Below are 24,633 nucleotides of genomic sequence, written 5' to 3' on the forward strand. Positions count from 1 at the left end.
CACTACTTTTAGTTGAGTAGAATTTGAACGGAGGACTTTTACTTTTACCAGAGTACTCATTTATCCGGGTATTTCTACTTTTACTAAAGGAACCATGTACTTCTTCCACCACCGTCGACCCATTTGCGTTATGTACACGAGACATTACGTCCGGTGTCTGTCAGTTCATGTGGGCGTTGCCCTGGTTGTCTCCCGTGAGGAGTCCAGTGTGAGCCACAAACCGATGGCGACTTCTCTTGTCTTCTCTTCTCCACCGTCCTCCGTCTCTGCCGTCAGTCAGAGCGTGAGGACCCTCTGGTAGTCCTTGCAGGGACTCACGTGGTCCGCGGGCCCGGGGTGCTCGTAGCCGCCGCGGTAGTAGTGGTGGCCACCGCTCTGCTGGGTGTAGAACAGGAGCTGTCTGGCAAACAGCGGCTCCACCTGAGAGACAGACGCAGAGGAACCAAGGGTCAAACAGCTGCTTTGTTCCACCGTCACTTCATTCAGAGAGAGAGGGAATTAGGGCTGCAACTAATGACTATTTTGAGCTTTCGCCGTCAACTAAAAACACACTTCTTCAATCAATATCTGAAATGAAGGACAGAAGGGAAAAAAATTACTAACTACTATTATGCACTTTGCTACTAAGGAATCTTCCTTGTCTATATTACTACCTACTATGCTAATATGTCTTTACTACTATGCACTCAAGACTGTAGCACTCATGTTCAACACAGTTTGACGAAGAATCTTACTGACCCTTAGCTGCCAGAGTTGTACCATTCCTCCTGACTTGTTGTACTTGTTGTTTAAATGAATAAATGCTAATGTGGAGTAAATGTAGCTTAATCTATTGATTATTTGAAGCGATTATTAGATTAATTGGAGGGGGAAGAAAAGCAAAATTGTATGCAAAACACTAAACGTTATTCCGCGTCTTGTACGATGCTCTCATTCAACTTTCAAGTTGGCGGGTATGAATTTATTTTTTTACAAAAACTTGTTGAAGTCTTCAGTTTGAAAGGATCTGAACGGTTTAAATAATAACAAAGGAAAACATAAAACAGTGTAAAAAAGTGTTTGCTTTACATGAAACGGCTTCAACAACAAGGCCTTGTAGTTGCAGCATAACATAGACCAGCGGTTCTCAAAGTACGGGTCACGACCCAAAGTGGGGTCGTGGGTAGGTGACTTGCACATTGGCAAGTAAAAGAAAATTCAAAAAAATATTAAATTATTATTATTTTTTATTTGTTTATGTTCTAGCAACATATTTGGCCTAAATATGCCTCGTTTTATAAATGTGTATTGATAACATAGTGCTGTAATAAAATGTTTTAATAAATATGCATGATCAAGTTCAACAACGTGTGCTTTTATTTTGATATTCCATAATTCCACGTTGAAATTACGCGATACATTAACACGTTGTGCGGCATTCACGTTGTACGACGTGTTTCAAGTTCATGCGAATTCTGCCAATCCACGCGTACAACGTTATTTTGATCATATTTCATATTTTCGCCATGGTATTCATATTTCCCTCACGGAGGCTGGTCTGATGCTGTGGGACTCGGCACAACTCTGCAACGCTTCAATACTGCCACCTGGTGGATGACGGCGAGTTGCCAAACCGGAAATGCCGGTTGGATATCGGTGCGTCTCCTAAATACGTCCGGCCACTCGCTTATCGTTGCGGGACTCAAGACACACGTCCATGTGTAGCGATCGCTGCCATAACTCAATAATCGACATGATTTGGGCTGTTATTATTATTATACAAACCGGAAATGGATCGCCTCGATCCCCATCAAATAACTGGGATCTTTTTGCTCCAGTGGCATCGCCCAACGGTAAGAGGAGGCTGCCATGACTTTCAGCGTTTTTGTTTATTATTATCCATGCAAACTACTCTGATCTATATATCACCCATACTACATAAATCATTTAACGGCGATCACGGAATTATAAACGATCCCCCCCCCCCCTCTCCGTTCACCCGCGCATGATCAGTCATAACGTTTAGGACCATGTACAGTTGACATTTTTAATATAGCGTGGATCGCAACAAACTGCATTTGATAATGTATATATACAATATGTCTATCGGTGTGTTGTGTGTGTGTAGGGGCAGGTATATATAAGATTTTTTCTTCTTCCTGTTCCTTTCGGCCATGGTATTTTTGGTGAATTATATGAATATGTACTGTTGGACTGTGGTAATTCCATGTACGAATAAATAAATGATGATGATGATAATGTATATATGCATTTATGCCTATATCTCACGTTCTAGGAATTACTGCAGAAAACGATAAAAACATATTTATAATCTAGACGGTATTTTCGTATGAATGTGTGAATGAAAAAGTTAAACGTTCCTACATCCTGAACGATAGATAATCGATGTTGAATGGGCCATAGTAATGTCAATTTAGCAATACAATTAAAAAAGTTATAGCCCTGCAAAGAAGGTGAACATCTCCATAGACTTACAGTACTGGCAGAGAATGGTATAAGATGCTGAAACTCCGTGGCAGTTAATGTGTTAAGTGTGGGGTCGCCAAAAAAAAATCCTAAATATAATGGGGTCGTGATCTAAAAAGGTTTGAGAACCCCTGACATAGACCCAACTATTTTTTAATCAATTAGTTGTCAATTAGTGGATTATGTGTTGCAGCCCTAGTAGGAATGCCGATCTGTCATTGGGTTTCCCACAATGAAGGAGATAAACAGCAGACAAGTGACTCTATATCTGCACCTCTATACTACACTAAAAGACCTGATGAGTTAGGAGTGACGGCCCGCCGTTGGGCTGTCCGATGCTTAACACTTTGAGTGCCAGCCACGAGAAATCTCGTTAGTTCATGCCATGCGTTGAGTGCCAGGAATGAGAAATCTCGTTATTTAATCGTTGTTTTTTTTATTATCGATTTCCATTCATTTTTCATCAATCTAGCCTCACGTTACCACTGGGACTCTGTCTGAGTTTCAACAGGGAAAATACCGTCCCCTATCGTCTGCCGGATGGTAATGCACCCTTTGGATTGGATTGAATGAAAACGCATGGGGAAAAGAAAGTCCGGAATCCACATTTTACTTGTCAGGCATGTAATCCGAGCCGATTGCAGTCTTCGCCGACCCTCAAAACAGTGTGGAATCGGTATTTCCAGTACCCAGCGTTGGATCAATAAACGCGATCGATATTTGGAATGGCGATCAGGAATTGGAATAATCTTTTTGGAGAACATCTGATCCGAGGTAAGGAATCTATTTTACCAGTCTTGGGATAATCAGAGCTCTTTTCACCTATATCTCAGCGTGTCCCATATGTGTGTGTGTGGCTGTGAGTGTGTGTGTGCTGATCAGGAAATAAGATAATCGATTTTTCAGCCCGCTTCTCTAGCGTGCATAAGTACACATATACTATCGATAATTTAGCGTTTATTTGAAAACGATTCATGAATAGGCCGAAAAATGACAACGCGTTTTGTGTATTCCAGTAAAGCGCGATTCCTGCAGAATCTATTTTTTTTCTGGACGTTTTAAAAAAACAAGCGTTTTTCAAAATGGTATAAAACGGAAATGAACCGATTAAAAAAAACAATCCGTTTCGACAATGTTGACTGCAAACAAGTCATTGATAAGCGACGGGCGTATTAGACACATAGCCATAATTTAAGATATAGTTTATGCGTTCGCAAATGTGATCGCCCTCCCATTGACTACAGCGCGGGCACTCAAGCGCTATTTTTGGCTCCCCCTGCTGGCACGGAAAGTGTTAAGAGGTTAAAGCAGCCCATATGTGCCCTACTCTCATCGGGAGATATTGAGATCGAGATTAAGATGATGAAGATTACTTCGATGTCTACAAGGACATTTTAATTAGTCTTTTTTGCATTACACCTTATAGTACACCCCACACACGTGCACTTCTTCCGAAAGAGACATCAACTCACAGCGCAGCGCCCCTGGAACAGTTTGGGGGTTCAGTGCCTTGCTCAAGAGAGGTTGCATAGGCGGCTACGTGGCGTAGTGGGCAAGGCGCTCGCCACGAATTACGGAGACGCTGGGCTTGCCTGTTCGAGCCCAGCGCTCCACATTGCTTTCAGTTTAGCTGGTCGTCCGTACTAATACACATTGGCCGTATTAGGGGGTGGGAAACTGATGGGTGGGGATCGGGCGTTGTGGACAGCGACTCCTACAGGTCGGTTGGTGCGCCTGCGCAGTGGAATCAGGAAGTGTCGGGGGCAGCGTGAGCCTCCCACGCATTACTCCTCGCCACTGAGAGATCGAGCTGCGCAGGTGAAAAGATGCGACTGCTGTTACATCGAGTATCGGAGGGGACTTGTGCTATGTATGACTTAGTCCACATTGCAGCCGGCTTGTGGGAGGCAAGAAACAGCGTTCGTGACAGGGGAGGGTTGAATTGGATGTTACGAAATTGGGATGGGAGAAAATATAGAAAATGGGAGAAAAAAGTGGATAAAAGAGAGGTTGCATAAAGAGGATATACATGGTGGGATTTTATAAACTATAGCTGGCATGTAAAAAGCTACCTGGACAGTGAGGGTCCTCCTCTGCCTCAGGGGGTCCAGACACTCGTCTCCGAAGCTCAGCAGGACCTGGAAGCGAGGTGGTGGGCGACCGTGGAGCCCGTAGCCCTGGATCTCTGGTGTGGAGGACAAAGAGGAGGGACCACATCAATGGCAGGTGACAGTTTTGCCAGATTTTCCCTCAGGCCATCAGAACACTGAACACTGATCTCTCCATACACAAGCACACATGAATACACACACACACCACACATCCTCAATTGCACTCTCTCACACACAAACACACTACAGGTCACTACAGGTTTTTATAATAAAACACAACTTTTTTATTTGTATAGTATTCTTAAGCTTAGCATTGTATTGTATTCCTCAGCTAGTCAGATAGTAAATTATATTGACCATATTGATCAAATTGTTTACACTGCCTGTGTTGTCTTTTACTACCTGTATACTGTGTTGTTTTACTACCTGTACCCCTCCCCCCCTCCCCCCCATGCTGCTATGATGCCTGAATTTCCCCAAGGGGATCAATAAAGGAATATCTTATCTTATCTTATCTTATTTTATCTTAGTACTTTTTATCATGTCTATTTTATTATCTATTTTATTATTCTATTTTATTATTTGTATTTTTTTTTTTGCACAATCAAGGCGGGCATGGCCACCTACATGTCTCGTGTATGTATGTATGTGCCGAATAAATCTCTTGAATCTTGAGATTTTGCAAACAGTAACACATTAACTGTGAGGATTCGCCTGTTCCCTGGACCTTTTTTCCCTGTCTCCTCACCTCACCAGCCCCCACCCTTGTGAGAACTTTTCCCTGCCTCCTACTCTTCACCAGCCCCCACCCTTGTGAGAACTTTTCCCTGCCTTCTACTCTCCTTCACCAGCCCCCACCCTTGCGATGATTTACTCTCCTCTATTCTTCACCAGCCCCCACCCTTGGACTTTATTGTTCAATTACCATCACGCAGCTGTCATAGTTTGTGATTAGCGCCCCTGAGGGCTTTATATACCTGGACCTCCCTTCCAGTCCTTGTCGGGTCGTTCTGTATCTGTGTTCACTCTGTGTTCATGGAGTTCTGTACGTTACCATCCTGTACGTTACCATCACCTGCCGCGTCTCCGGCGTGCCAGCCATCACCACCTGTCGCCGTTTGCCTGGAGTGGGACACCGTCTTCGCTCTCTAATTCTCTACGGGAGGTTTTCCAGTGTTCCCACTCCAGACGTCAAGCCGGCGCGTCATCGCTCCCTATTTTCCACGGGAGGATGGCATCTCTTCGCCCCGGTCCCCTGGGACCCCTTTGTTCTGCGTTGCCCGGCCCCCCCGAGGAGGAGGAAGAGGATCTCCGTGCCTGGAGTGGGACACCGCCTTCGCTCTCTAATTCTCTACGGGAGGTTGCCAGTGTTCCCACTCCAGACGTCAAGCCGGCGCGTCATCGCTCCCTAATTCTCTACGGGAGGATGGCGCCTCTTCCCCCCAGCCTCCGCTGTCGGGCCCCTGTCTCAAGTCAAGTCAAGTCTCCGTGCGCCCGGCCCCCCCGAGGAGGAGGAAGAGGATCTCCGTGCCTGGAGTGGGACACCGCCTTCGCTCTCTAATTCTCTACGGGAGGTTGCCAGTGTTCCCACTCCAGACGTCAAGCCGGCGCGTCATCGCTCCCTAATTCTCTACGGGAGGATGGCGCCTCTTCCCCCCAGCCTCCGCTGTCGGGCCCCTGTCTCAAGTCAAGTCAAGTCTCCGTGCCCGGCCCCCCCGAGGAGGAGGAAGAGGATCTCCGTGCCTGGAGTGGGACACCGCCTTCGCTCTCTAATTCTCTACGGGAGGTTGCCAGTGTTCCCACTCCAGACGTCAAGCCGGCGCGTCATCGCTCCCTATTTCCACGGGAGGCCTCCGCCGTCGGGCCCCTGTCTCCGTGCCCGGCCCCCGCTGTCGGGCCCCTGTCTCCGTACCAGGCCTCCGCCGTCGGGCCCCTGTCCCTGTGACAGGCCTCCGCCGTCGGGCCCCTGCCTCCGTGCCCGGCCTCCACTGTCGGGCCCCTGTCTCCGTGCCCGGCCCCCGCCGTCGGGCCCCTGTCCCCTTGCCAGGCCTCCGCCGTCGGAACCCTGTCCTCATCCCTGTAAGCAGCCCTGGCCCGTAGCCCTGGCCCTTAGCCTTTGTCCCTGACACTTAGCCCTGTCCCTTAGCCTGTTCGCCTCTTAAAGGCACAGTGCCGCATTTTCCTTATTTCCTTGACTCTAGTGTTTTGTGTTCTCCCCTGTTCCCCTCCCCAGTGCCCCTGGTCCTGGTCCTTGACATTTAGCCCTGGCCCTGTCCTTTAGCCCTAGTCCCTTAGCCTGTTCGCCTCTTAAAGGCACAGTGCCGCATTTTCCAGTTTTCCTTGACTCTAGTGTTTTGTGTTCTCCCCTGTTCCCCTCCCCAGTGCCCCTGGTCCTAGTCCTTGACATTTAGCCCTGGCCCTGTCCTTTAGCCCTAGTCCCTTAGCCTGTTCGCCTCTTAAAGGCACAGTGCCGCATTTTCCAGTTTTCCTTGACTCTAGTGTTTTTGTGTTCTCCCATAAAGGGACTGTGCCGCCTTTGTTCTATAATACAAATTTGCCCTGTTTTGGCTTACTCTCATACCTGTCTTGTGTTGTGCGATTGGGGTCGGTTACAAACCATAACAGTACGACCCGACCACTCGACGACCCCAGCCAGCACAGACAGTGTATGTGAGTTAGCCCCTGTTAGTTCCCTCTAGTTCCCTCTAACCCACTCTAGCTCCCTCTAGTTCCCTCTAGCTCCCTCTAGTTCCCCTGTTAGTTCCCCTGTTAGTTCCCCTGTTAGTTCCCCTGTTGACTCCCCTGTTAGCTCCCCTGTTAGCCTCGTTAGCTCCCCTGTTAGCTACCCTGTTCCCCACAGCTAGGACTGTCCTTCCAGCTAGCTTGTTCTCCTTTGCTAGTCCAGCCCTGTCTGCTAGCCTAGCTCCGGCAGCTAGCGCAGCCTCTATGCTAATGTAGCAGTACAGCTAGCATAGGCCCTGTAGCTAGCAATGCTCTGGCAGCTACCCAGTCCCTCTGCTAGCCCCACTTTAGGTGTAGCTTCCCCTGCTAGCATGGCCCAGTTTTCTTTTTGTTTGTTGCCTTGTCTTGTCCCCTGCCCCGCTGTCTGATTCCGTAGTGTTCTGACCCGTCATGGTAGTGTTCTGACCGGCATGTTAGTGTTCTGACCGTCATGTTAGTGTTCTGCCCCGTCATGTTAGTGTTCTGCCCCGTCATGTTAGTGTTCTGACCGTCATGTTAGTGTTCTGCCCCGTCATGTTAGTGTTCTGACCGTCATGTTAGTGTTCTGCCCCGTCATGGTAGTGTTTCGGTCGCCCGGTGGCTCCCGTGGAGGGGGAGGTACTGTGAGCATTCGCCTGTTCCCTGGACCTTTTTTCCCTGTCTCCTCACCTCACCAGCCCCCACCCTTGTGAGAACTTTTCCCTGCCTCCTACTCTTCACCAGCCCCCACCCTTGTGAGAACTTTTCCCTGCCTTCTACTCTCCTTCACCAGCCCCCACCCTTGCGATGATTTACTCTCCTCTACTCTTCACCAGCCCCCACCCTTGGACTTTCTTGTTCAATTACCATCACGCAGCTGTCATAGTTTGTGATTAGCGCCCCTGAGGGCTTTATATACCTGGACCTCCCTTCCAGTCCTTGTCGGGTCGTTCTGTATCTGTGTTCACTCTGTGTTCACGGAGTTCTGTACGTTACCATCCTGTACGTTACCATCACCTGCCGCGTCTCCGGCGTGAGACGACATGCCAGCCATCACCACCTGTCGCCGTTTGCCTGGAGTGGGACACCGTCTTCGCTCTCTAATTCTCTACGGGAGGTTTTCCAGTGTTCCCACTCCAGACGTCAAGCCGGCGCGTCATCGCTCCCTATTTTCCACGGGAGGATGGCATCTCTTCGCCCCGGTCCCCTGGGACCCCTTTGTTCTGCGTTGCCCGGCCCCCCCGAGGAGGAGGAAGAGGATCTCCGTGCCTGGAGTGGGACACCGCCTTCGCTCTCTAATTCTCTACGGGAGGTTGCCAGTGTTCCCACTCCAGACGTCAAGCCGGCGCGTCATCGCTCCCTAATTCTCTATGGGAGGATGGCGCCTCTTCCCCCCGGCCTCCGCTGTCGGGCCCCTGTCTCAAGTCAAGTCAAGTCTCCGTGCCCGGCCCCCCCCGAGGAGGAGGAAGAGGATCTCCGTGCCTGGAGTGGGACACCGCCTTCGCTCTCTAATTCTCTACGGGAGGTTGCCAGTGTTCCCACTCCAGACGTCACGCCGGCGCGTCATCGCTCCCTATTTCCACGGGAGGATGGCGCCTCTTCCCCCCGGCCTCCGCTGTCGGGCCCCTGTCTCCGTACCAGGCCTCCGCCGTCGGGCCCCTGTCCCCGTGACAGGCCTCCGCCGTCGGGCCCCTGTCTCCGTGCCCGGCCCCCGCTGTCGGGCCCCTGTCTCCGTACCAGGCCTCCGCCGTCGGGCCCCTGTCCCCGTGAAAGGCCTCCGCCGTCGGGCCCCTGCCTCCGTGCCCGGCCTCCGCTGTCGGGCCCCTGTCTCCGTGCCTGGCCCCCGCCGTCGGGCCCCTGTCCCCTTGCCAGGCCTCCGCCGTCGGAACCCTGTCCTCATCCCTGTAAGCAGCCCTGGCCCGTAGCCCTGGCCCTTAGCCTTTGTCCCTGACACTTAGCCCTGTCCCTTAGCCTGTTCGCCTCTTAAAGGCACAGTGCCGCATTTTCCTTATTTCCTTGACTCTAGTGTTTTGTGTTCTCCCCTGTTCCCCTCCCCAGTGCCCCTGGTCCTAGTCCTTGACATTTAGCCCTGGCCCTGTCCTTTAGCCCTAGTCCCTTAGCCTGTTCGCCTCTTAAAGGCACAGTGCCGCATTTTCCAGTTTTCCTTGACTCTAGTGTTTTGTGTTCTCCCCTGTTCCCCTCCCCAGTGCCCCTGGTCCTAGTCCTTGACATTTAGCCCTGGCCCTGTCCTTTAGCCCTAGTCCCTTAGCCTGTTCGCCTCTTAAAGGCACAGTGCCGCATTTTCTAGTTTTCCTTGACTCTAGTGTTTTTGTGTTCTCCCATAAAGGGACTGTACCGCCTTTGTTCTATAATAAAGATTTGCCCTGTTTTGGCTTACTCTCATACTGTACCTGTCTTGTGTTGTGCGATTGGGGTCGGTTACAAACCATAACATTAACTGTATAAGATGAGACCTTGTGGGGAAACACTGGGATTCTACAGACATCCGCAGAATTAAATCATTATAATAAAAATAAATACAACTATGTCTGGATGTATTGGTGTGCACCCGAGTTTTTAAATAATTATAAATACAAAAATATTTGTATGATTAACAATTACGTTTTACATTTATAGTCATGACTCCATGTCCAAAACTAAATAAATAAATAAGAACTAAACCCAATCGCACGGATGTAGCTATAGTGGAATAGACTGTATTAATATTCCATATACCGTCTTGTTCTCTATGATATTATTTATTGTTTCTATTTATTTCTTACATTGCTTGCGCACATCTAAGAGCCTCTTTTGAGTCTCGAGCTGAAAAAGTTTGGGAACCCCTGATCTAAGCGATTCATTTAGATAAATTTTTTGCTAATGAAGTGAAATATTTATTATCATCAACTATCCAGTTTGTTTTTATAGTGTAACACTACTTCAAATCATTGAACGTACAGAGAGAGAGGGATAGAGACGGGCTAATTGCGAAGCATGCAATAGGTTGAGTGTGGTGACGATTGAAAGGGGGCAAATGCAACTTTCCAACAATGTATTGGAAGATCGGCGAAAAATGCAGCCCGGAGCCGACAGACGAGAGCAAAGTGCCATGACGTGCACGCGTCCCGTATACGGTACGCACAGTGGCGGCTCGCCACTAGGGGCGCTCGGGCGCCGCCCCCCCTCAGGCCCTACCCTGGTTATATGAGAGAACAAGAAAAATACGTTTTTAGTTTTTTGTTTTATTGCCCTATAAATAATATAAACATGTTTAAAATTAATAATATTTACTCATTTTAAGTATGTTTGTGTTTCCAATGCACAATATAACGTTATTATATAAAAAAAAAATACTCGTTTTCTTGAACAGGAAGTGACTCACTTTTCTTTTTTTTTATTATTTTTTTGTATTTCTCTGCCCGGGCTAGACGCAATAGCGCTCTGAGTGCGCGTCACGGTTTGATCGCTGTATCCGTCGCAGCCAATCAGTGCGTAACGCGTTGTGCGTTGAAATATGACTATTATGTTGGAATCCGGGCGCGATTTGAAGCGGTCTAGCCAGTAGCGTCAAGAATTTCTGTAGCCGCATTTCGCGGAGACGCTCTCTGATTGGCCGACGCCAGTATTTTTTTCCGTAGCAGAATTTCACAGAGACGATCTCTGATTGGCCGAATCCAATTTCTAATGTTCCAATTCTAGCTTATTCCTAGTTTGGTCCGTTGGTGGTAGAGATAGTTGTGTTGTTGTGAGATGCAGCTGTTTGTCTTAGAGTGTGCCGTGACTGCAAGTTCTTTAGACTGTTAAGCTTAGGCACTCTTTCAAAGTTGGTTAAGGTTAGAGTTTGTCTTAGAGCATGGCGATAGAACGCCAGGTAGTTTGCAGTCTGTTCGACGCGGAAATGGACAAAGGAATGAAGTACTTGTGTTGTGTGGTGCTAACTGCTAACAAGCTAACACTTGGCTAACAAGCTATATGGCGGATGCAGTCTGGACACAGTGGACAGTGGTCTGGAATACATCAACAGTGGATTATACACTTTATCAAGGCAAGCCCTCCTGCCCTGGACGTGTCAACTAAACAGTGAGTCTTTCTCGCGCTCTCTCTCTCTCTCTCTCTCTCTCTCTCTCTCTCTCTCTCTCTCTCTCTCTCTCTCTCTCTCTCTCTCTCTCTCTCTCTCTCTCTCTCTCTCTCTCTCTCTTTCTTTTGGATTGAAAATACGTGGATTATGGCTTGTTCAATATCGTCTATGTTTGAATGAATGAATGAATGAAAACTTTATTAACAGATTGCAGAATGGGTACAATACAGTACGGCTCAATACACACAATTGTTAAGGGGATGCAGACCAGAGAAAGACGTTTGTCTTGTTTGTCTTGAAAGGGTCCCAGATTTTCGATTCATATCGATAGTTTAATAGCTAGCCTTGGCTCGTTTAACAATATGCAAAATATGTGTACAGCCCTGTACTCATACTGAAGTTATTCTTGGTATATAATAGGTCTGATTGTGTAACGAATCGATTCCACGTCGCGCTGTGTGTGAGAGAGAGAATGAGAGAGGGAGAGATCTGCGTGTGTTTGGAGACGGAGCGAGTTTTGTTTCTAACTTTTCTATTTATATATTGTGTTTCAAGTTGTGAATTAGACTATACTTTATTTGACTGGTTGTGTGTTGTTGTAGTAACAGCTGAGCGACTCGTTCATAAGAGCCGATTCATTGCCGTGAGCGTGAGTCGAATCGCTCACGTCTTGCCATGAGTCGGTTGCGTGGTACTGTACATGTTTGCAAAATGTTTTGGTATAGCGCCCCTAGTGGAGAGAGAACCAGCAGCCGCTACTGGGTACGCCGAACGTTAAGAGGCTAACCAAAGGCTCAACGAACTGCACAGCTAGAAAACGAGCCGTCTCATGAATCCAGTGTCACCTGTGAGGTAGTCCTGTGTGTTGTAGGTGTTTTATAAAACCAGAGGCTCCGAGCAGTCTCTTATCCCTCTGGAAATGTGAGCCTGACCACATAGCAGCTGTTATATATCGTATAGCTCCGCTCTGCGTCTACTGCAATACTCTTCCATATCAGTATTAGCACTGAATAAATGTTCACATGCACCTTTACACACCTCATCTGCCTGGCCACACCCCCATCCGCTCCTCTACATAAGCAGGGGTGTGGCCATACTAACAGCTCCTTCTTTAGTTTTCACCATGGCAAGTGCCTGTGTAACCACACTTTCAGATTGCTGAAATATTGAAGAAAGGAATAGGAGCTACGATGAAGGAGCTACGTTGACATTATATCTTTGTTTTCTCTCTCACTATTTTCGAGGAAATACAGCGATAATGTCTTCACCACTGGGGTGTCTAGAAGATGATGATCATTCTGACCTCCACCGGCATTTTCGTATTAGGGGCTCGCGTCGCTGGCCTAATCCCCACCTGCATTCCTCCAAGCTGCAGTTGGACAGGTATTACCTCCGCTCTGCAGTTGGACTTTGCTTGAGAGGCGCTCGGCTGTTGTGAGAGCTAGCTGCCTCTCCGAGTGAGTGATGGTTTTGATATGCGAGCGCCAGTTGTGTTGCTATGGGGGGAATGGCTACACGACTTACGAAAGCCGGCTCCAGGCTGGTACCCTTTTTACTGCCTCTTAGCGGCGTGGGGAGAGGGTTCTGGTTTGACGCCCACGCTACATGAGCTCCTCATCGGGAGCTCTATTTGCCTGGGACCGTATCCGAATCTGCGGTTCAAATCCCCGGATCTCTGGATGAACGGATACTCTCTGTCACCGTGCGAGGCCCCACCTTTCAAGATGAAAGTTACCCAGTGCGACTTTCAAACTTTTTGGTGTTTCGTTATAAGAATTCCTCCACACTCTAGTCGGCTGCAGCCCATGAGGGAATTGTGTGTTAACAGAATAGATCAAAGCATTGTTAGAGGGGTCTCACGCCCTTGGGGTGGGCCACCGGGGTGCCGTACGAAGGGGACCGTCTGGGTGGCGCCCTCTATAATGTTTTGGATTGACACGCGTACCTACCCCCCTCCTGGGACTGGGGATGGCGGCGTGATTAATTAAGTTCAAGTTCTTTAATAGTTGTCATACAGAAGTACAGAATACTTTCATACAAAATGCTTCTTACTGTTACGCTCCAGAGACTGTGCTAGACAAGATAGTATCAAATAACATAATAACATAATATAGCATGAATTTAGAAGAAGAAAATGAGGTCACAGTGTTCGGTATAGACATATGTACAATGTTCTGAGTTACCATATAATATACAATACACAATACTATGCAGTGTACTAATGTACAGTACTATCTAGTGCAAAGCAGAAATGGGATGAGGTACAATTTTAGGTACAATTTACAGTAAGGTGTACGAGTTGTAGTGCAATCCTTCATCCATAAATATAAAGTGTGGGGAGTGGGTGCTACAGTGTGTTTGTTTAAAGTGGGTGTGTGCTATAAGTGTGTGGAGTGGGTGCTACAGTGTGTTTGTTTAAAGTGAGTGTGTGCGTGTGGATGTGTGTGCTATGTGCGTTTGGTGGTTGTTGTTGTGTAGTGTTCATTCATTGTTCGTTTAGCAGCCTGATGGCCTGGGGATAGAAGCTTCTTCTGAGTCTTTCTGTGCTCGCCTTGAGACTCCTGTATCGCTTGCCTGACCGCAGCAGTTCAAAGAGGCAGTTGTTCGGGTGACTGGAGTCTTTAATGATTCTCTTAGCCTTGCCCTTGCAACGCTTGTAGTAAATGTTCTGGAGGGTGGGGAGCCCCCCTCCAATTGTGCGTTCGGCTGAACGTGTCACTCTTTGTAGTCTGCTTTGGTCTTGTGCAGTGCTATTCCCAAACCAGGAGGTGATGTTGCCGGTCAAGATGCTCTCTATTGTACATGAGTAGAAGTTCTTAAGGATCTTCTGGCTGACTTGGAACTTCCTTAGGCGCCTGAGGAAGTAGAGGCGTTGTCGTGCCTTCTTCACAACACTGTTAATGTGTGTGGTCCATGTCAAGTCCTCGGATATGTAGGCTCCGAGGTACTTAAAGCTGTTGACTCTCTCAACCGGTGCCCCGTCGATGCTGAGGGGGCTGTAGTCCTTGACCCCCGACCTCCTGAAGTCCACAATCATCTCCTTTGTTTTGCTGACGTTCAGGGAGAGGCTGTTTTCCTGGCACCATCCCGCCAGGACCTTGACCTCTTCCAGGTAGGCCCTCTCGTCGTTGGCAGAGATCAGGCCCACCACCACTGTGTCGTCAGCAAATTTGACGATTGTATTGCTACTCCGCTGAGCCACACAGTCGTGTGTGTACAGGGAGTAGAGGAGGGGACTCAGAACACAGCCCTGGGGGGCCCCTATGTTGAGGGTGATGGATGAGGAGGTGCAGTTGCCTGCTCTCACCACCTGGGGTCTGCCAGTCAGGAAGTCCAAGACCCACTGGCAGAGGTCATAGCCCAAGCCCAGGTCCCTGAGCTTGGCTATGAGTATGGAGGGGACTATGGTATTGAATGCCGAGCTGTAGTCGATGAATAGCATTCTCACATAGTTCCCCTGCCTCTTGTCCAGGTGTGATGCTGCTGTGTGCAGCACATGGGATATGGCGTCCTCCGTGGACCTGTTGGGGCGGTATGCAAATTGCAGGGGGTCCATGTTGATGGGGAGGGAGGAGCAGATGTAGCCCTTTACTAGCTTCTCAAAGCACTTCATGGCTATGGAGGTGAGAGCTACAGGGCGGTAGGGACTGATTCTGGTCACGCCGGACCAGGTCAGTTAACCCGTTGTCCGCCGGGGCGCAGATCTGCTGTTCTGGTACCCTGAGGGACTTGTGCTTTTTTCGCGGGGGGGGGAAATGCCAGGTCGGCCTGGGCGTTGCAGGGTTTGACGTTATGGAGATGTTCGTGGTTGTGTTACTACGTGTTACCCCTCACTGTTGCTTGGTCCATGTTGTGTTGTACCTTGCGCTGTGCTGAGGGAGCCTGGTCCTTCTCCATTCTTTTTCGCCCCTCTCTTCTCCTGCTTAGACAGGGCTGGGAGGGGGCTGTTGAGGTGGTTCTTGTAGAACTCCTCTGGCATCCCTGTGTACGTCCCGGTCCGCTGGGCCCGGGTTCGAAATTGTTTTCGTCGACCCGTTGGCCTGGGTTAACCCCTTTTTGAAAACTGAAACACTTGTACTGCGGTATAGCCAGTGTATACCCGCAGTTGTGTTTTGGAGTTTTTTCTTGGGGGGTTATAGGAACAACCGCCTCATGTTAGAACCAAGGGGGTGGTTGGTTCCCTGGTGTGTTGGTAGCAGAGTCAACTCTCGGGGTAGGCCGGGTTTGGCCCCGTCTACCTGTGAGTGTGCCCCCGCACCTTTCATGACATCTGCCAATCATGTCAGCCTTCTCTGCCTCGGCCCCTCTAGAGAGTTGAGTTTTTTTTTGTGGAGGCTGCGACATGGTGCACAACATGCCAGCATACGCCCCTTCCGCCGGGGTGCTGTTTCAGCAGACCCCTTTGGTGCCTGTCTAGTCCGCAGTGCACCAGGCTCAGGTCGAGTGGCCTGTTGCCTGGATTGAGGGATCGACCTCTTTTGGGGGTCGTCTCCCCGGTGCGCTGCCTGCTCCCACTGTGGGTGTAGCCTCTTGAGTGCTTTGGGGCGGCGTGCTGTAGGGGGGGAAGGGCCTGCTCTTGGATGGGCCCTGTCCGAATACGCTGGCGATGTGGGGGGTGGTGTCACTAGTGACCGCCTGGTGGGGTCTCGATGCTGCGGCGTTGTTGGCCTCTCCAGGCCCCCTTTTCCGGGGGGGTCCAGTCCCTTCCTGGGTCTGGGTCCTCCTTCGCGCTCCGCTGCTACGGCCTTGCCACAGGGTTGGGCTTTTGCTCTTGACCCTGTGATATAAGGGGTTGTAACGGGTTTGTTCCTTTCCGTTCGTTCCCTAGTGGCATGTGGGTTGCGCGTTTGTGTAGTCGTGGGTAAGTCCTACGGTCTGCTCACCCTGTGCGTTTGAGTTGCTAAACTCCTCTTCGCACAGTCGGATCCGATACCCTACCATCCTCCGCTAGGGGGGTCCGGGGGCTCGGGTCCTCCCCGGTTCTGATGGTTGTGGGGGGCCTCAGCGGGTACATTTGTCAAGCTTCCGCTCTGCTCAGCTCCTGTATTGCAGTAGACGCAGAGCGGAGCTATACGATATATAACGTACGGTTATGTATATAACCATAGTTATATGAGTATAGTGACGCTCTGCGTCGGACTCACTGAGGACCCGGTGGTCTTGCCTTTGTGGTGAAAGACTTGGGAAGGAGCTGTTAGTATGGCCACACCCCTGCTTATGTAGAGGAGCGGATGGGGGTGTGGCCAGGCAGATGAGGTGTGTAAAGGTGCATGTGAAAATGTATTCAGTGCTAATACTGATATGGAAGAGTATTGCAGTAGACACAGAGCCGTACGTTAAAAACCTTCTTTGACTTTGAACGAGGCCAGGGGCGTCATTTTGGTATGGCAAGGTATGGCACTTTTCTGTCATCCCTTTTCTGTCATTATATTTAACTCATTCCCAGCATAGACAGAAGTATCCTGTCTATGACTCAGCAGAAAGTTACCACCACTAGACGAGCCGGCATTTCTCATAGCATCACAACCATGCCCTTTTATGATCTGCCCTGTCAAACCATCCATCACCAGGCCGCTATCTGAAATAGAATGAACTGCCAATATATACCAGATGAGGAGACAAGACTTGTTACTCATTCTGATATCCTGCTTCTCGGCGAAGAGCTTGCTACTGTCATTATTGAGTCCAGATCGATCTGTTTGTACCTTTTTCATGCGACTTCAGAACCAGTAAACACCATCTTTTTTCTTGCTACAAACGCAATTCTCTGACTCCGTCTCCAATCTTTTCATCAGCCGAGTCTCTGTCATAAAAGAACCCAGACTTTGATTTTTTACCATTCAGTGTGCAGTAGTTTACACCTCTCTGTCTGGTCTCACCTGTGAGGTAGCAGTAGTTTACACCTCTCTGTCTGGTCTCACCTGTGAGGTAGCAGTAGTTTACACCTCTCTGTCTGGTCTCACCTGTGAGGTAGCAGTAGTTTACACCAGGGGCGGAGCTAGGGGGTGGATACCTGGGCTCAAGCCCCGGATGTATTCTGAAAAGCCCCGAATCTATTTAAAAAAAAAAAAAATGATTTTTTTTTTTTTTTTTTTTTTTACAATTCATCATTGTTACATGAAAATATGTTTGCACCAGATTTAGCAGAAGCTAATTTCCATCTGTGGTCTATCCAGCTGCTAACTGTATTTGAGTGAGTTAAGTCTTGGTGTTATGGTAGACTCAGACCTAAGCTTTAAATCACAATCAACAAGTTGACAAAAACTTAATTCTTCCACCTTAGAAACATAGCTAAAGTACGGCCATTTATAAATCAAAAGGACGCTGAAAACCAGATCCATGCCTTTATCTCAAGCCAACTCGACTACTGTAATGCACTCCTTACCGGCCTCCCGATTAAATACGATGATAACTATTTTATTGCAATGCACTATTGCATTATTTTATTCTATTTTACTAACTATTTTATTGCACTGCACTATTTTACTTTGTATCAGTGAATCATAGACACCTGGCCATAAGAGCATTCGGAGCATCTCTGCTCTCCCACTATTGAACTTGGGGGAGCAAAGGTATAATCTTGCTCCACCACTTTTTGATTATATGGAAAATATGATATATCCCCCCCCAATATATAAATCTAACCATAACTATGTTATGGTTAACTGAGTTTTATAGTGAAAAGAGCAGCTTTATTGGTCAAGATTGAAGGCTCTATATTGCAGGAAATTGCACGTACAGGTTCATTAAATTCAAAAATAATCTGTCGTGGAGGGGGTCGTGCCTGAGCCCCTCCAAACCACCATCTGGGCTAAGCCCCGGATCTCCTACAATCCTAAATCCGCCCCTGGTTTACACCTCTCTGTCTGGTCTCACCTGTGAGGTAGCAGTAGTTTACACCTCTCTGTCTGGTCTCACCTGTGAGGTAGCAGTAGTTTACACCTCTCTGTCTGGTCTCACCTGTGAGGTAGCAGTAGTTTACACCTCTCTGTCTGGTCTCACCTGTGAGGTAGCAGTAGTTTACACCTCTCTGTCTGGTCTCACCTGTGAGGTAGCAGTAGTTTACACCTCTCTGTCTGGTCTCACCTGTGAGGTAGCAGTAGTTTACACCTCTCTGTCTGGTCTCACCTGTGAGGTAGCAGTAGTTTACACCTCTCTGTCTGGTCTCACCTGTGAGGTAGCAGTAGTTTACACCTCTCTGTCTGGTCTCACCTGTGAGGTAGCAGTAGTTTACACCTCTCTGTCTGGTCTCACCTGTGAGGTAGCAGTAGTTTACACCTCTCTGTCTGGTCTCACCTGTGAGGTAGCAGTAGTTTACACCTCTCTGTCTGGTCTCACCTGTGAGGTAGCAGTAGTTTACACCTCTCTGTCTGGTCTCACCTGTGAGGTAGCAGTAGTTTACACCTCTCTGTCTGGTCTCACCTGTGAGGTAGTCCTGCGTGTGCAGTAGTTTACACGTGGCCTCTCTGTCCAGCTTGCCGGGCTGGTCTCCGTAGGAGGACAGTCCTCCCTGCCAGTACACCCTCTCCTGGCACATCCTGCGGGCGTACAGACCATCTGGAGCCATCCACAGCAACACCCCCCTGTCCAGGTCCGACGGGGGGCTGGGGGGACCCTCGAGGCTCTCCGGGAGGGGCAGGGGCACCAGCTCGGGGCCTCCCGCCGGGGGCAGGAAGGGCTTGTCGTCCGGGGAGCAGGGGGCCACGCGGCAGCCCTCTGGGCCGGAGGTGGTCACCTCTCTCACCAGCGTGTCCCGGACGAACACAGACACGTGGAGGCGGAGGTCTGGGGAGAGGAGAGGAGAGAGAGGGGAGGGTGTGAGGTCTGGGGGGAGGAGAGGAGAGAGAGGGGAGGGTGTGAGGTCACAGTGGAGGCGGAGGTCTGGGGGGAGGAGAGGAGAGTGTGTGAGGTCACAGTGGAGGCGGAGGTCTGGGGGGAGGAGAGGAGAGCGTGTGAGGTCACAGTGGAGGCGGAGGTCTGGGGGGAGGAGAGGAGAGAGAGGGGAGCGTGTGAGGTCACAGTGGAGGCGGATGTCTGGGGGGAGGAGAGGAGAGTGTGTGAGGTCACAGTGGAGGCGGAGGTCTGGGGGGAGGAGAGGAGAGCGTGTGAGGTCACAGTGGAGGAGGAGAGGAGAGCGTGTGAGGTCACAGTGGAGGAGGAGAGGAGAGCGTGTGAGGTCACAGTGGAGGCGGAGGTCTGGGGGGAGGAGAGGAGAGAGGGGAGCGTGTGAGGTCACAGTGGAGGCGGAGGTCTGGGGGGAGGAGAGGAGAGAGGGGAGCGTGTGAGGTCACAGTGGAGGCGGAGGTCTGGGGGGAGGAGAGGAGAGAGAGGAGAGCGTGTGAGGTGTGTGTGTGTGTGTGTGTGTGTGTGTGTGTGTGTGTGTGACCGATCGTATGTTACTCCTTCTGCGTTGTGTTAAATGTCGATGCCCGAGGGAGTTTCGAACACCGGTCTCCCACACCGTGGGCGACAACATAGACCGCTGCACTAAGAGGTGAATTCACACCTGGGTACCGTATCTATGTGTCTATTAACCCTGTTATGGGGAAGTGAGTTTAACTCGCAGCCCGCTTACTGCCACAGTCACTTCACAACACACACGTCCATCGTGACTGTGGATATCACTCACGGACCTCCGTTACATGTGTATACACCAGATTTATCTCTATACAAATGGTAAATGGGCTGCATTTATATATTATAACATATATATATATATCGTATTATTGTACATGCTATCACACAGAGTTATATGCAGGTTTATAGAATAATTATATGCAGGTAAATGGATTGTAACTGCATGTATATAGTGCTTTTATCCAAAGCTCTTTACAACTAATGCCTCACATTCACCCATTCACTCACACACCGACGGTGGAGGCGACCATGCAAGGTGCCGACCTGCTCATAGGGAGCAGTTAGGGGGTAAAGTGTCTTACTCAAGGATACTTCGACACGTTTCCAAGAGGAGCCGGAATCAAACCGCAAACGTTCAGATTACCAGACGACCGCTCTACCTCCTGAGCCACTGTCGCCCCTCCATACAAGCCCAGAAGCCCTCAAGATATAGTGCACCTTTTACTAGAAAATCACTTGCACGGTTGTTTATACTTTCATTGCAAATATAGTCATATCATCATTGAGTCATGTCTACTTTAGTTATATTTATATACAGTAGTTTATATATAGTATATTGTTGTGTATGTGCATGTGTGTGTGCAGATTGGCGTAGAAAACATGCATGTGTGTGTGTGTGAGAGAGAGAGAGAGAGAGAGTGTGTGTGTGTGTGTGTGTGTGTGTGTGTACCTGAGAGTGCCTCTGCTGATCTCATGCTGGTGTCCAGTGTGAAGGCAGAGGGCTGAGAGTCAGCAGGACTATATGAGTAGATGGAGGCCGTGATCTGGTAGCCTGCACACACACACACACACACACACACACACACACACACACACACACACACACACACACACACACTCACACACTCACACACTCACACACTCACACACTCACACACTCACACACTCTCACACACTCTCACACACACACACACACACACTCTCACACACACACACACACACAGAGGCTCAACTAAAACAACAGGCCACACTGACAAGACTCACATCACATGCCACACATGACTTGTCAGTCAATATCCGTTCTGCTCAGCGAACATTAACGTTCAAAGTGTTTTGTACCAAAATGAGATATCACACAAATTTTACACAGATTAAACACATTTCTGACTAAATAATTGCTTGCATGTAAGTGAAACTCACTATGGAATATTACTGAAGTTGTCTTGAACCCTTAACTTACAAAATAGTAACATTAGTAGCATTTTAGAGCATGTAATCGCCTGTACTTAATAAGTAGTGAATATCGGGCAAGTTTTATTCCTAAATGGAATGATTTTGGAGTGAAATACCTTCATTCTTTTTAAATATAAAATTCACACAAAGCTCAGAGAGGGAGGCACACAAACCTGCCATCCCTCATTTGAACCTGCAGTGTACCGGTCTACCCATCTCACACTTAAGATTCATACTTCCATAAAGAAAAAACACATACTGTCTACATACATATTACTGGTGCTACACACCATAACCACTTGCTGCTATTTGAAATTTGAAAATCAATATTTGAAAAATGCACATGATTCTGCCCTCAGGAATTCCACTAGTAAAGGTCATAAGGTCATTAATTTATTTATTTTACATTTTATTTTGGATTTCATGGTGTTTTGTTTTGTTCTTGATTTATTGTGATGTTTCTTCTTGACTTGTCTAAAGAAGACGTGTCCGGCCCATGGGGACATTAACGTGTGTTGTCGGGCCTTACAAATGAATTTGATTTGATAAGATAGTAGACGTTTCAGTAATATTTCACCATGACATAATATGACATATCTTGTCTGCACTTTATGTGCTCATTTCATTTTTTCTTTGCTTTTTTTGAACAAATGTTTTTTATTTTCCCTTTTTAAACATGAAACTAGACAAACAATACAGTAACAGTAATAATCAATGATAAATCACAGGACAATGACAGAAATAATAATAACAATAATGACAGTCCAGTAATTAAATCAAAATAAATGTAGATTAAAAGACATACAAATAATAAATACAATACATGTGCTCTTGCTCGCTCTCTTTCCTTCCCCTTCCCTCCCCCTCCACCCCCCCCCCCCTCAGGACCCCCACTTGGACTATACATCCACTATTTCATTTAACATCAGAAAATTACAAGTTTATATGCTTCCCTTTATCTTCTCCACCACAGCTACCCAGACTGCTATGCTGGCTTCATTAACACCTAAAATTCGTGCAGTAGATATCTCTAGATAAATCACATCGAGATAGGTAAGAACCCATACCTTCCGGCACATTTTATCCGGTTGAATCCAGCGTGGCGCTATCAACTTTTTGGCAGCCATAAGACCGGACAAAATTTGTCTCTTTACATGTACAGAGGTTGATAACTGAGAAACATCACCCAACAACAATACAGAAGGCAGTGTAGGTATGGTCAGAGATAAAAATTCTGATAATTGAGTGGTTACTTTTTCCCAGAATATCTTAACAGGAGGGCATTCCCATACATATGCATAAATGTACCAAGAGCACCGTTTAAACACAAGGAGCATCGAGGGTCTTGTCTGAGACCCAGGGCCGCCTCAGGGGGTATGCGAGCAGTGCGGTCGCACAGGGCCTTGCGGGAAGGGGGGCCTCGCACAAAAAATTTAAATAAAAATTATTTATTATTTTTTTACTTTCTTTTTTTATTATTATTATTATTATTTTTTGCTAGGCCCCCCTTCCCGCGAGGCCCTTTTTCATCACAGACATAAAATCTAGTTTTGCTTATATGCTTATATATTTCACATTAGACACGTTTGTAGAATGTGTCTGACTTGTTCCTGACTCTGCGGCTCTGCAGATACACTATTGGAGCTCTGGAACTCTGCAGCACATATACTATTGGTTTCAACAAGGGGAGGGGTTACATGTGTACAGTCGGCCGGCGTGCGTCAGCTGCGTCTGACTATTTCGCGCGTGCAGCATTGGAGGTTATGCCATGCAGCCAAGACAAAGAGGACGGTCGTTCGGCAGATGGACTGAAGATGAAAGTTGTTGCATGTTAGAAAGTTCAGTCAGGCTAACCATGTCGGCTTAGCTAAAGGCAGGGACAGCTAGTTAGCTTTAGCTACGTTATAATATCGAGTGCTAACGTGTGGTTCAGTCGGGATAGCCATGTCGGCTAGTAGCTTAGCTAAAGGCTAACTAGCGTTAGCTAACCTAGAGAGAGCGCATGCAGCATTGTTATACCAAGATGAAGAGGACGGTCGTTCGGCAGATGAACTTCGTCAACTCCACGCGGTTGTCTCCATCCTCTTGGACGTTTGGTGAGTTTTTAATGCACTCTATTCTATTCCCGCCGTGGATATCTCTCTCTCTCTCTCTCTCTCTCTCTCTCTCTCTCTCTCTCTCTCTCTCTCTCTCTCTCTCTCTCTCTCTCTCTCTCTCTCTCTCTCTCTCTCTCTCGGGCCGGCTAGCTATCGTGGTTAAGGCTAACGTTATGTTGGCTAACGTTATGTGGAGCCAGCGGGCCGGCTAGCTATCGTAACTGACGTTATGTTGGACCAGCGGGCCGGCTACCTATCGTAGCTAACCTTATGTTGAGCTAGCATGCTGGCTAGCTATCGTAGCTAATGTTATGTTGAGCTAGCGGGCCGGCTAACTATCGTAGCCAACGTTATGTTGAGCTAGCGGGCCGGCTAGCTGTCGTAGACGTTATGTTGAGCCAAGCGGGCCGGCTAGCTAACGTAGCTAACATCATATTGAGCCAAACGGGCCGGCTAGCTGTCGTAGCTAATGTTATATTGAGCCAAAGCGGGCCGGCTAGCTAACGTAGCTAACGTTATATTGAGCCACAGTGTGTACCTGGTGTCAGTACCTGGCTACTCTATTTGCAGTTAGGCCTCGCATTTCTCCCAGGCGGCCCTGCTGAGACCCATTAGGTGCAAACGTCTAGGAGTCAGGTAAGTCCTATGAACAAAATTAAGATTAATCTGTTGGTGATCCGGGTTGCGTGATGATAGCCAAACGTTTGCCCAGACTGCATCCCAATCAAAATCTACTTCCAAGTTTGGGATATCCTTCCTCCAAACCAAGTCTAGGGGAAGGACCTCATATGAGGACGTAAGTAAGTGACGATAAAAGTCAGAGACGAAGCCTCTCGATGTCTCCTTGTCATAAAAGAATTTGTGAAATCTGTGGTGCTCAAGTGGAATATTTAATGGGACTCTGTGAGCCTTCAAAGCTGCTCTTAATTGTAAATAGAAAAAATTAGTGGAACTGGTGAGGTTAAATTTGTTAAATATATCTTGATAACTGCAGAAACCATGGTCATCGAAGATATCCCCCAATGTGTGTATGCCTTTCTTTTCCCATCTAGGAAATCTGATAGGTTGTTGTACAGTAAGGAGTGAATTGTTATTAAATAGGGGAGAATGACATTTATGGTGGTTAGTATACTTTTTCTGTGTGTCACGCCATATGTGCGCATTTCATGTATATTCTAATTCTACTACTTATTACACTGCACTATTGCACTATTTTACTCTGTCTATGCTATCTTACTCTTTTTATTATTGTCTATTTTTTAAACGGAATCAAATCATAAACAAGGTGGCCTGTTGGGATGTTAGATCCTAATGTGAAAAACTGTGATGTTATATGTCTGCAATTTTTTTGCTAATTTTCCTGTTGTGAAGC

At 48.0% G+C, this 24,633-nt stretch overlaps 1 protein-coding gene across 1 annotated transcript in view; it reads right to left on the minus strand.

Annotated features, from left to right (window-relative positions):
• Positions 1–276: 276 nt before the first annotated feature.
• LOC311223589 (interferon regulatory factor 4-like) overlaps positions 277–24,633 on the minus strand; it is a gene marked incomplete at both ends in the record, with an annotated part of 30,319 nt that continues 5,962 nt past the window's right edge. The window contains 4 exons of the mRNA XM_084308367.1: positions 277–420; positions 4,539–4,651; positions 18,778–19,140; positions 20,663–20,764. Coding sequence (XP_084164493.1) covers positions 277–420; positions 4,539–4,651; positions 18,778–19,140; positions 20,663–20,764 — 722 coding nt within the window. The remainder of the gene's footprint in view (positions 421–4,538; positions 4,652–18,777; positions 19,141–20,662; positions 20,765–24,633) is intronic.

The sequence above is a fragment of the Notolepis coatsorum genome, assembly GCF_963971535.1.
Source record: "Notolepis coatsorum genome assembly, chromosome: 2".
In the NCBI taxonomy this organism is placed as follows: Eukaryota; Metazoa; Chordata; class Actinopteri; order Aulopiformes; family Paralepididae; genus Notolepis; species Notolepis coatsorum.